Below are 11,616 nucleotides of genomic sequence, written 5' to 3'. Positions count from 1 at the left end.
CAGGCAGTGAACAGCTAGACATCAGTGTCCCTGTTTCACAGAAGAGGGAATTGAGACTTAGAAGGGTGAAACTGGTTAGGGAGTGGGGGGAGTAGGGACTCAAGACAGCTCTGCACAGCACACCGTTCTTCGTGTCGGATGTTCCTTCCCCTCAGTTTAAAAGTTTGTGCACATTTACCTGCAACATTAACAGAGACTTTTCAGAACTAAAACGCCCTGGAAGAAATGCTCTACTTAACAGGGCCTGTGAAAGACCTGCTTAGAGCACCTTCCAGAACCAAGCCTCAACTTTCTGTCAGAAGAGGAATCCACCCAGGACAAGAGAGACGGGAAAGCCACGATAGAATAGAAGAGACTTGCCAATATCGTTGTAGGGAATGTCGTCTATTTCAACATAGTGGCTGTACTTGAAAATCTTCTGCACCCCAAAGCTCTGCTCATGGAATTCCGTCTTCGTCAGGTCCTGGTCTCCAAGTACCACTTTTAGATATTTGGTTTTTATCCTGTAAGGGGAAAGTGTGATGGTCAGGAACTAGTCCTGGAATTGGAGAGGCTGGAGCCACACCCGTGAGTTGTATGACCTTTGACAGATGACCTGACTTCTCACTTGGTGGCATCCTCAAGACCATGTAATCATGGTCTTGCTCACAGAGCTCTCCTGCTGGTCATTCAGCAGTTTTGAGGCTTAACTGTCATAACACATGTAATGCACGTGGTAAGCATTCTACACACAGGAGCTTTCTTCTGTTGTCTGGTTTTAAGGAGACATGCTTTTGCCCTTGGAGCTAGATCAGACCCCCTAGTCCTGCCAGAGCTGTCAAGATGCTGATCAGATGGGAAGAGGCCAGCATCCCCTGGGGATTCTGGCCTCCCTGGCCTCTGCTCCCAGCAGGCGCTTACTCAGTGCAGTGGGCTGCAGTCAGCACCCAGCACGGGTGGATCAGCGCCCCCCCGCAGTAATGGCCCTGGGGCGTGGAGACGGTCAGTCGTAGTGAGGTCTGCAGGGATGCCTGCCACGGGTGCTTGCCCGCCGTGCTCTTAAAGCCTCCAAAGATCCTCTTGACCTTCTCTGCTATCTCAGTCTTCCCGCAGGACCCAAACTCAGGAAACTTGGTCAAGGGCTCCATGGGTCTTCCCTCTGGGTTGGCAACGTCTGTGAAACACAAGAGAAATAAATCACACTTCCACCCTACTTCTAGGTTCTCAGAAGTACCTTATCAGAGGTATGACTCTGCCTTAGAAGCTGAGCTAGTGTCCAGGGCTAAGAGACTGTACTGGTGCATACAGGATGGGCACATGTGCAATTAACACTTGTTGGCAGAATTCCCTGATGGTCCAGTGGTTACGACTCCATGCTCTCACTGCTAAAGGCCCAGATTCAATCCCTGGTTGAGGATGGAAGATCCCACAAGTTCACTCGGTATAGTGAGAAAAAAATAAAACAAAAAACCTATATGCTTATACATACCCTTAAAAAATTGTTGAGCACATTGATTAATACAAAGCAAGCCTATAGAATTAATGATGAAGATATTGCTTTTTCCTTATTTTGATGTGCATACAAATACATAACAGTGTGTATGATTTATATATGGGATCTAAAAAATACAACGAATTAGAGACTATAACAAAAAGAAGCAGACTCGAATATAGAGTATAAACTAGTGCTTGGTGGTGGGGAGACAGAGAGAGGAGAGGAAAGACAGGGGTAAGGGATTAAAAGGTACAAACTATTAGGTATAAAATAAACTACAGGGGGTTTATTTTGTTGTACAACAGGGAGAATATAGTCCATATTTTATAATAACTATAAATATAGTTCAACATTTAAAAATTGTGAATCCTTCTAGTGTATACCTGTAACTTACATTAACACTGTATAGCAAGAGTATTTCAATAAAACATGTGAAAATGAGTATCAATATAGAAATCCATCTCTGGTAGTCTAGTTGCTGTGTCCAACTCTATGGACTGTAGCCCACCAAGTTCCTCTGTCCATGGGATTTTCCAGGTAAGAATACTGGAGTGGGTTGCCATTTCCTCCTCCAGGGGATCTTCCAGACCCAGGGATCAAACACAGGTCTCATGCGTTGCAGGCGGATTCTTTTTTTTTTTTTTTCTTTTTTATTTTATTTTTTTTTTAATTTATTTTTTTAATTTTAAAATCTTTAATTCTTACATGTGTTCCCAAACATGAAACCCCCTCCCACCTCCCTCCCCATAACATCTCTGTGGGTCATCCTCATGCACCAGCCCCAAGCATGCTGTATCCTGCGTCAGACATGGACTGGCGATTCAATTCTTACATGATAGTATACATGATAGAATGTGCAGGCGGATTCTTCACTGACCTCCAGGTATGTATTTAGCTATGTTAATGTACACATAGGTTTTTGAAGGCTTTTTTGGTGCCTAGGGGAAGATACCCAGATGACAGAGGTGGGTAGATGAGACATTTGCACAGATAATTGTCAATCAAACGAAAGAGCAACAAGAGATGTATGGGTGGCGCCCGATCTATTTAATGAGGTTTGTAAGGAGTGAAAGGTAACGCTTCACTTGGTAGATCACTTGGTAGATCACTTGGTAGGACTTTCTGGAGGAGTGATTGAAAGTGACAGTTGCTCAGTCATGTCTGACTCTTTGTGACCCCACAGACTATAGCCAACCAAGATCCCCGGTCCCTGGAATTCTCCAGGCAAGAATTCTAGAGTGGATACCCACTCCCTTCTCCAGGGGATCTTCCTGACCAAGGGACTGAACCCAGATCTCCTGCAATGCAGGTGGATTAATGGTTAGATATGGACAAGAGCAAACATGGGATAGAGCCAAGGCACAAAAATGAAACTGTTCAGGGAAGCAATCCCACTGATCAGGGCAGGAGGGTGCATAGCTTCAGATGTGGGCAGAGAAGTGGACCAAGGCAGACTTTTAGAAAGACCGTGAAGCCGGAACTCAGTCCGTGTTGCATCCTGAGAGGCTGTGGAGGCCCAGCCAATGTTTGATCCCCACTGTGCACTGAAGGCCTGGCACAGCGCCTGGCATACAGCACGCAAGTGACCAGTATTTGCTGAATGCACTGACGGGGAGGCAGGAGGCCTGAGTCTGCAGAGCTGCCCAGGTCTGCTCGGCCTGAGAGCAGAGGGTTGCGGAGCTGGGTTGCCACAAGGATGGCAAATGGTGAAGCAGGTGTGGAGGGAGGGTAAGGGTGGGAGAGAGAGAGAGTTCCGGGAATATCTGTGTATCTACCACCTCCCCACTACCAGATCTCCAGATAGCCACGGTCTTACCTGGGGCAGAGCAGGCGGGGACATCACAGTACTCCCACTTCACCTTCGCATTGTTTACTTTAAAGAAACACCAGGGCTTTTTGTCTCCATCTGGGTTTCTGAAAAAAACAAACAACAAAGTAAGCCGGGGTTGAGGCTTGGTGAACCCACTGGACTTCATTAAAGGACATTAGGGTAAAAGAATATCAAGTTCTTGCACCCTCTGCCCCCACCTCCCTGATGCCCAGAGCTAAGTTCCATTCCATTCCTCCAACAGGTTAGCAAAGCTTGGCATATAAGCATGGTTATAGCTCTGGGACCAAGTCTTAACTTCTGGCGGGGAATCTCAATAACCAGAGAGTAGTTCACAAACTTTATGCCAGATCCACAAGACACAAATTGTTTTGCAGGAAAATAAATAAGATCCCTATTGAAGATCCTTCTTTGTTAGGAACATGAAGTAACTACAGAAACAGGGTGAGAGAAGGGCTCCTTTGCCCAAAGTTTCAAATTTTGAGCTTGAGAATTCTCTGAGAGAGGCTACCCTGCAGACAATCCCATGGAAGGAACAGCTCAAGGTCAACGAAAGTGGAAGGGAGCTTGTGTGTTGTGCAAGGGAAACCCCTCTGCTTAATGGAACCAGTTGAAAGCCATACACAACATCCCTGTTTCTATATGGAGACCATATAGAATGTCCTTGGCCTTGGTCAGACAATGAGCAGAGAGAGGAAAGCAACAGAATGGTCTGGAGGCAGCCGATGGGAAAGAAGGTAACTAGTCATCACCAGGGATGGAAATAACATTATTCTTATCTGGGAAAACCTGCACATCCTTGTGGCAGAGACTGTAAGGCTCACCAAATTTTCTCCTTTGATGTTCCATTTCTCCCTTGAAGTTTATGTGGGACCATGTGACTATTTCTGGTCAATGAGGTACGTGTGCTGAAATGACGTGTCACTTCTAGGCTGAGGTAGTAAGAATCTCATCCTCCATGTTCCAGGCTCTCCTTGCCCTCCCTGGATATTTGAGTAACTTTTTTGGAGTTACCCAACCGACATGACACGTGCAGTGTGCATGAGAAATAAACACTGATGTTTTCAAGCCAGTGGGGTTTGGGGTTGTTTGTTAACAGAAGCATAACCTAACCTATACTGAGTTGGAAAATCTTCCTATTGATAGTAAGCTGATGAGTTTCAGTGTTCCATTTCAAAATCTCTAAGCTGACTCAGGAAAACTAGGAGCAAGGGGAGTGAGTGAGTGAGTGAGTGAATGAGAGAAGTCGCTCAGTCGTGTCCGACTCTTAGTGACCCCATGGACTGTAGCCTGCCAGGCTCCTCCGTCCATGGGATTTTCCAGGCAAGAATACTGGAGTGGGTTGCCATTTCCTTCTGCAGGAGATCTTCCCAACCCAGGGATTGAACCCGGGTCTCCTGCATTGTAGGCAGACGCTTTACCATCTGAGCCACCAGGGAAGGAGCAAGGGGAAGGGACAAACAAATCCTCCCCCTGACAAGTAGCCAAGGCTGAGCTGAGAGGAAGGTGAGCTTTACCTGCAGAAATTGTGCTCCCCGATCCCATGGGCCTCAGCGTCCTCCATAAACACGTTGTACTTCTCCTGCAAGAGGAGGTGGGAGTTCCAGTAAAGGCACGAGTGCTGGTTGACTGTCTTACTCACTTTCCCTCGGTAAGAGTAGCCGTCATCAACGTAGCAGTCATCAGGACCTCGGAGAGAGCAGGCAAGAATGTGAGAACTGAGACGAACTGGCGTGCCGCGCCCAGAAGGGACTTGTCAGGCATGAGAGGACTGGCCTAAATACTGACCACCCTGAGATTTCACCACAGGTCCCAGAAAGAAGGTGGCTTGAGAATGTTCCACCTTCAACCCAGCTTAAAAACACAGAATCTCATGGGGGTGGGGGTTGGCAACCGAATTCTTTAATTTTGGCTCAAACAAGAACTGGTACACTGAGGTGCATTGAGGACCAAGGATGCCCGGATGTATTTGACTTGCCTACATATATCCCTGTTTATTACACCCTTTACACGGAGCAGGACACACCCTATGCCCTTTGGGTGGAAGGCTGAGGCAATAGCAGCGCTTGGGAATCTTGACTTGAATCCTGTTCTGCCAAGTCCCCAACAGATAAAGGATTGCAGAGGCCTCCTGTGTGGCTCTGAGATTCTGGAGAAGTGGTGGTAGAGACCCATACCTATTTCACAGAGCTTCCCCTTGAACTGATCAGGACAGGCGCAGGTGAACTTGGACCTCCGCCTCTGCCGGGAGCAGGTGCCACCGTTTTGGCAGGGATTTGGCCTGCACACAGGAACCACTGTAAACACAGGGAGTGGGTCCAGGAAGGCCCTTTAGGAGGGGTTGCAGCTACATCTGAGCTGATGAGGAGATGTTGGAGGCACTTTTCTGGTGTCCAGCCTTTCACAGAAGATGGGTCACCAAAGGGGAAAGAGAGACCCACTGACTTGCTAGTAAACATACACACACACCTTAAGAAGGTAAACAGACATGGGTGAAACAGTATGACGGAGGCCAGCAAAAATGAGTATATAAGTAGATGGGTTCAGTAAGGAACAGCAAGATGCATGGACTGAGCAGGAATTTGGGGCCAGTATGAGCTAGATTGAAACTTAGCTCTGCCCCTTGATAGCTGTGTAACCATGAGCAAGTGAGCTAACCTCTCTGAACTTCAATTTCTTCATCTGTAAAACTTTCTTGTAGTGTTTTTGGGAGAATGTGACAGAGAATGTAAATCTCCTGGGACAATGCCCGACTCACAGCAGTGAAAAACTATACATGACCCATTCTAGGAATAGACTGGGGCTTACTTCCTAGAAGTGAGTTTCAAGATGATTTTTTTTTATGGGAAAGCACACAGACTGGTCAATTCCCACTGGACTCTCCAGGGATAATGAATATTAAAAAATCTTAGTTAAAAGATTAAATCTTAGTTAAAAGATTTAATCAAAGTTAAAAATCTTGAATGCCACCAAAACTTTGGGTTGGTATCTGGACTTCACACAGTAGGATACTGACATCCCAGGCATAAGTCAGGGGAGAGAGAGCTTAGTATAGAAGAGGCTTCCAGTACTTACCTCTGGAGCAGTCTGAACCCCTGTAAGGGTGTTTGCAGGCACAGCGGTGGTAAGGAGGACTCTGAGTAATGAGACAGTCTCCCCGGCCACATGGGTTGTTTTTGCACTTGTTTTGCACTGTGGGAGATCAATAGAGAAGTTTCGCCAAAGTACAGGATGTTATTTGGGGCACATTTTACATTGAGAGGTACCTGCACAGTACAATATTTAGGAGGTGGTCCTGGGGGTGGTAGTGATGGTGACTGGTAGAGCATGTGCCCTTGTCCATGGTTCTGAAACACCACGCTACCCCACCTCATCCCTCACACCCCGCCACCTCCCAGAAAATTTCCCTTATGTTTGGGTCATTGATGATTGCTTCCCAGTTCCTTATGAGTTCCTAGTGCTCATAGCCTTTATTATTCTATCTTTATAAGCACTTTGATAATGTTAAAACTTCAAAAATTCCAAATGGATCTGCAATTTGAGTTTCTCCACCTTATAGCTGATTTTATGTTCCATTTACAATTTGGTCACTCTTCCAAGAAGTGGAGGGATAAACTCAGATGCTGTGCTTGTGCCTGATATCCCAAACCATCCTGAAGCATTTATTTAGACTTTGTAGGGTTGAAAATGATAGGATGGACTTCCCTGGTGGCCTAGGGGCTAAGATTCCATGCTTCCAGTACAGGGGCCCTGGGTTCAATTCCTGGCTGGGGAACTAGATCAGACATGCTACAACTAAGAGTTTGAATGCCGCAACGAAAGATCTCACATGCCCCAACTAAGACCCAGCACAACCAAATAAATAAATGAATTTTTTTAAAATGGTAGGAATAATTGAAAAGGGCACAGAGAAAAGAAGTCAACCTCAAAACCCTCACTGTCTCTCCCCGCCCCCCTCAGTTATATGGTCACTAGATAGGACAGAATCCAGGTTCTCTCGAAGGGTATAACTGGCCCATAAGAATTCCATTCCCAATACTTTATCACCTCATGCTATGCCCACAAGAGGTCACTAAAGGCAGACACAGCTTTTATCAGAGTCTTCATGAGTGAGGATGGCAGGAAGAGAGAGCCTCCAGCTGGAATCAGGCCCCGGATCTCTAATTCCTGCTCTTCTCCCAACTAGATGTGTGGCCGTGTGCAAGTCCCCTGTGCACTCTGGTCCCCCTTTCTCTAACAGGATTGGGCCTTGTGTGCCCTGAGCACCTTCCTGCTCCCCTATTTGAGAACACTTTGCTGTTGAAGTTGGTCTGAACACTCTAAACAACAGTACTAATAAGCCCTGGTCAGGATCCAGTTCTTATCTCCTCAGGGTTCTCATCTGTGGAATGGACGTGTTAGTCCAATCTAACACGTGGCGATGAGGACTCAGGGAGATGTTGCCTCGACCAGGCTGAGGAATCCTTTATGCATAATGTAATATGTGTGGTTTTCAGCCATCCCATGGGATTTCTAAGAGCCTTCATTACCCCCTTAGAATTGCAGGAAAAAGTACCTGATATTCAACTTGGAGGAAAGAGTGGATCTGGTGAAGGTACACTCACCATTCTGACATCTGTTTCCAGAGAAAGGGTCCCGACAGTGGCACGTGAAGGTGGCCCCACTGATGAGGCAGTCCCCACCATGTGTACAGGGGTTGGACAGGCATGGGTCTAAAGCACACGGGCAGAAGTCAAGGTTTGCAGTGAAAAGCAGGCGAGATGCCCCCCTTTGCTCATGGGATTTCTGCCTCCTGCCCCCAAATAAGAGAGGAACTACAGAGCCAGTGATCAGGGAAAGGGGGAAACACGCTTTGCCCTTAAGGAGCCAGGAACACTGCCATCACAAGGGCAGAGGGAGGGTTTCGGGTTAGGAAGAGGAGAGGCGAGAAGGAACCATGCCTGGCTCCCTCGGCCTGGCTTTGGATGGGGCCTTTCTCCTGGAGTAACTCCCCTTTCCCGTCATCACTGTCTCTCTCCTCCCAGTCTCGCTGGGAGTGCCACGGGGTCTGTCTCTGATGCTGAAGGCATTTCACAAGCCTGAAGACCTCCCCTACTCCCAGTGCCCAGGGGTGGAGGTCAGGAGTGGGGAACGAAAACCCACCCCTAATGAAACACCAGCCTTCTGAACATCAGGAAAGAAGACCAAAGGCAAGAGGGGGACAGAAGAATTGACGGCGAGGAGGAAATGACCCAGTGGCCTTCATCTTTCTTCAACTACTTGTTCAGTTAGATTTTGTCATATTTCATCTGTGCCTCTGGCTTTTCATGGTTGTCTGAATGGATCTTCCCTTGGGGAATTCTTTATCCTTCTGTTCACACACATTGTTCTTTGGTTCAGGAACTAGGATCCCTGGGCCTGGCTCTTGTTTTGATGGTCCCTTCTGATGTTCCCCTGATGCCCCGGATCTTGGCCCTGCCTTCCAGGCCACTTCGCAGTTATACAGCTTTTATTCCGGCTGCTAAGTGCTTTCCATTCCTTCTCCTGGTTTAGTCACGTGCCTGTGTTCAGGCCCAGCTTCTCATTTTCCTTTCTCTCCCTTTGCGTGGGTTAAGAAGCCACAGAAACAAAAACAAAGGTGGCCGAAGCACATGTGTGAATACACACATGCACACACATACAACCCAACAACTGTGCAAAGCTTCCAAAGAGTGAAAAGAGAAAGGAAAACAGCGGAGCTGAAAGGGCAGTCCCAGTGCCAGCTGCGCATTAGCTGCAGTCTGACGCCTGATGCTAAATGAAATTCTTCTGCATAATTAGGACCCGCATGTCATGAAAACTCTGGGAATGACTTTGAACATGACTGTAACCCACAGGGTCAGGAGACCTGAATGACGATCCATGAACTTGCTGTGTAATCTTGGCCAAATCAGCTCCTCTCTTGGCCTCACTTGCTTCCCCTGTCATTTGAGAGTGGAAGAGATGGTCTCTAACAACCTCCCCAGTTTTCACAGTATATGATTCTAACTGAAAAAAAAAAAAAAAAAGCCACGCTAAATAACTTTTTTCAAAACCTATTTTATGATGCCATTCAGAGAGGAGGGGGCGAGCCCTTGCATGTGGTCATATGTAAACTCTCCGCTAGGTGGGCTGCTCTCCTTTCGGGAGGGCCCCCAAACAGCTTTGGTACCCACCATCCTCTTCGTAGTACCAGTCAGGGTTGTCAGAATAGGCAGGGGTACTGCTGGCATTCTCTTCCTGGTTATAATACTCTTGGCTGTACTCATACTGGTCAGGAATCCAATCTACAGACATGGGAACAGGACAGAAGAAACCCTAATTGTTAGACTTAAAGAAGCCACCGTTTTATTTCACTGAAAACTCCATTTTTCCAAAGATTTCTAGATCCTAAAAGAGGCTTCCTGTGTCTTTTCAGCTCCTGACACTGATAGGGTGTATAGAAGGGGTCAAGCATTGTGAATTTTCATTTGAGGGGGTTGTTATGACCCAGTGATCCAGTACTGGCATTTGGTGGGGTCAAGAGCACGTGACTGGAAATGGGCAGATGTCAAGTTCTGGTTCTTCGTTAACCATGACCTGGGACACAAGCTAACTGTGTTCTCGGTGCCTCAGTTTCCTCACCTGTAACAGGAAGATGTTTGGGGTCCAGGAATCCTCCAAGTTGCTATACAAGATCTGCCCGGGGTCAGATCCAGGGGCACTGGGGTGCCTTGTTGGGTGGTTCTATAAATGAAATTCCTCGGTGGGACTTTACCAGTCACTTCAGCTCAATCAAGTCAAAGAAATTTGCCACCTCCCTTTCGGTCACAGCATCAAACTGCTCCCAAGTTATTTCTATAGTCATCATAACCATTAATATTTACTGAGTCTTTACTATGTACAAGGCTCTGCACTAAGCATTTTACATGAACCATCCCGTTTCATCCTCCTGAAAATCTAGGAAGTGTATTATTATCTCTGCTTTAAACTTAGAAATCCAAGTCTAAAAGAGGTCAGTAACTTGTCCAAGGTCACACGCTTATGGTAGCTTATGAACTAAGGCAGCTTATCTCCACATTACCTCTAAAGTGCACACTCTCAACGTCTTCAGCAGGCCTCCCACACTGCCTCAGAATTCACACTTACCCTTGTCAAAGGAGTCCAGTCATTCCCACTGCACATCCAGCCTGTTAATTAGGAATCACGCAAGAACAACCTTGAGAAGGTTCACAGATCTTGCCCACTGAGAGAAAGCACAGTGTACGGGCTTGGCCGTGGTGGTAAATCTCACACTAGACCAGTCCATTGGGGAAAGCAGGTGTGTGTAAGGCTGGGCCCAAGTTCTTTGTTGTCTGGGGCTTTGGAAGATGTTGGTAGCTCTGCTGCTGACAGAGAGAAGTTTGGGATTTAAGAGAAGTAGGGTTGACTTTGCTCTCGCCAGCTGGCAGGAGTGTGGCAAGTCGGCAAGCTGAAGCTGCAAGAAAGCCCTCCGGAGATGCATATGATAATGACGTAGGGGCAAATGCGGATAGCTGACTTGAAAAGGCACTCCCACAGAGCCAGCTGATGGCTCGGAGGATGCCGCTTTACCCAAGCCTGATTATCAGTCACATTATCTTACTGGTCTCTCAGTCATTCCCTGATAGTCTTTATCTCTCTGGCCTTTGAAAACTCGACTTTTGCACAATGGCTGTTTTATATTTCCCATTAAAATGGGACTATCTTTTTATTTCCTTTTTGAATACGCCAACTCTGGTTCCTTGCCCAAGTTTCACCTCATTTATCACAGTGTCAAGTCCAGACTCCCTTTGCTTCCTTATTATTTCGCTCGAGCCGCTTTTCCCCACTATGAAAATGCTCCCAATGGAGGCCACCTTCCCAGGCATGAGAATCTAGGTTGAAGATAAGGCCATTGTCTTCCTGGAGCAAATCAAGTTTCTTTCCAGCTAGCTTGATAAAGTAGAGAAAGAGAGGGAGAGAGTGAAGGGAAAAAAATGTTTTTCTGAATTTGACATGAAAGATTTCAAACTGACATTTTGCAGAGACAATGGGTTTGTTAATGAGACGATGGCCCCATTTCTTTCTTTCTTTCTTTTTTCTTCGGAGAATTGATTTTTGTTTTTCCAGCAGGTGTTTATAGATAAGCGCCTCCGAATTGCTCCTGTAATTTCTCCCATCACTCCCACAAGTTGAGGGGCAGACTGGCTGATCTTGGTTAGACCATTGCGGATATTTGGAAATGAGGGGAGGTTTTTATAGATAGATGGAATGGTGTGATTTTTCCAGATGACGAGGGATGGATGAAATGTCTGTTGGAGGGTTTTGACTTGAATCC

The 11,616-nt window shown here is 46.7% G+C and overlaps 1 protein-coding gene and 1 non-coding gene across 4 annotated transcripts in view; both read right to left on the bottom strand.

The window, feature by feature from the left end:
- The window catches only part of HABP2 (hyaluronan binding protein 2), a 36,006-nt gene that overhangs the window by 5,309 nt on the left and 19,081 nt on the right, over nt 1-11,616 (bottom strand). For 2 of the 3 annotated variants that reach the window (XM_068961773.1, XM_068961774.1), the window contains exons 3-10: nt 9,476-9,586; nt 7,907-8,014; nt 6,378-6,494; nt 5,480-5,599; nt 4,820-4,991; nt 3,291-3,388; nt 901-1,153; nt 361-503 (exon numbers count right to left, since the gene is read on the bottom strand). In XM_068961773.1, the coding sequence (XP_068817874.1) occupies nt 361-503; nt 901-1,153; nt 3,291-3,388; nt 4,820-4,991; nt 5,480-5,599; nt 6,378-6,494; nt 7,907-8,014; nt 9,476-9,586 (1,122 nt within the window). The remainder of the gene's footprint in view (nt 1-360; nt 504-900; nt 1,154-3,290; nt 3,389-4,819; nt 4,992-5,479; nt 5,600-6,377; nt 6,495-7,906; nt 8,015-9,475; nt 9,587-11,616) is intronic. The other variant, XM_068961775.1, reaches the window with a different exon arrangement.
- Nucleotides 4,670-4,741, bottom strand: TRNAC-ACA (transfer RNA cysteine (anticodon ACA)). Its single transcript has one exon. It is a non-coding gene; the product is annotated as a tRNA-Cys (tRNA).

Source organism: Capricornis sumatraensis, chromosome 23 (genome assembly GCF_032405125.1).
Source record: "Capricornis sumatraensis isolate serow.1 chromosome 23, serow.2, whole genome shotgun sequence".
Lineage (NCBI taxonomy): Eukaryota > Metazoa > Chordata > Mammalia > Artiodactyla > Bovidae > Capricornis > Capricornis sumatraensis.
This window is presented reverse-complemented; position numbering and strand designations above follow the sequence as displayed.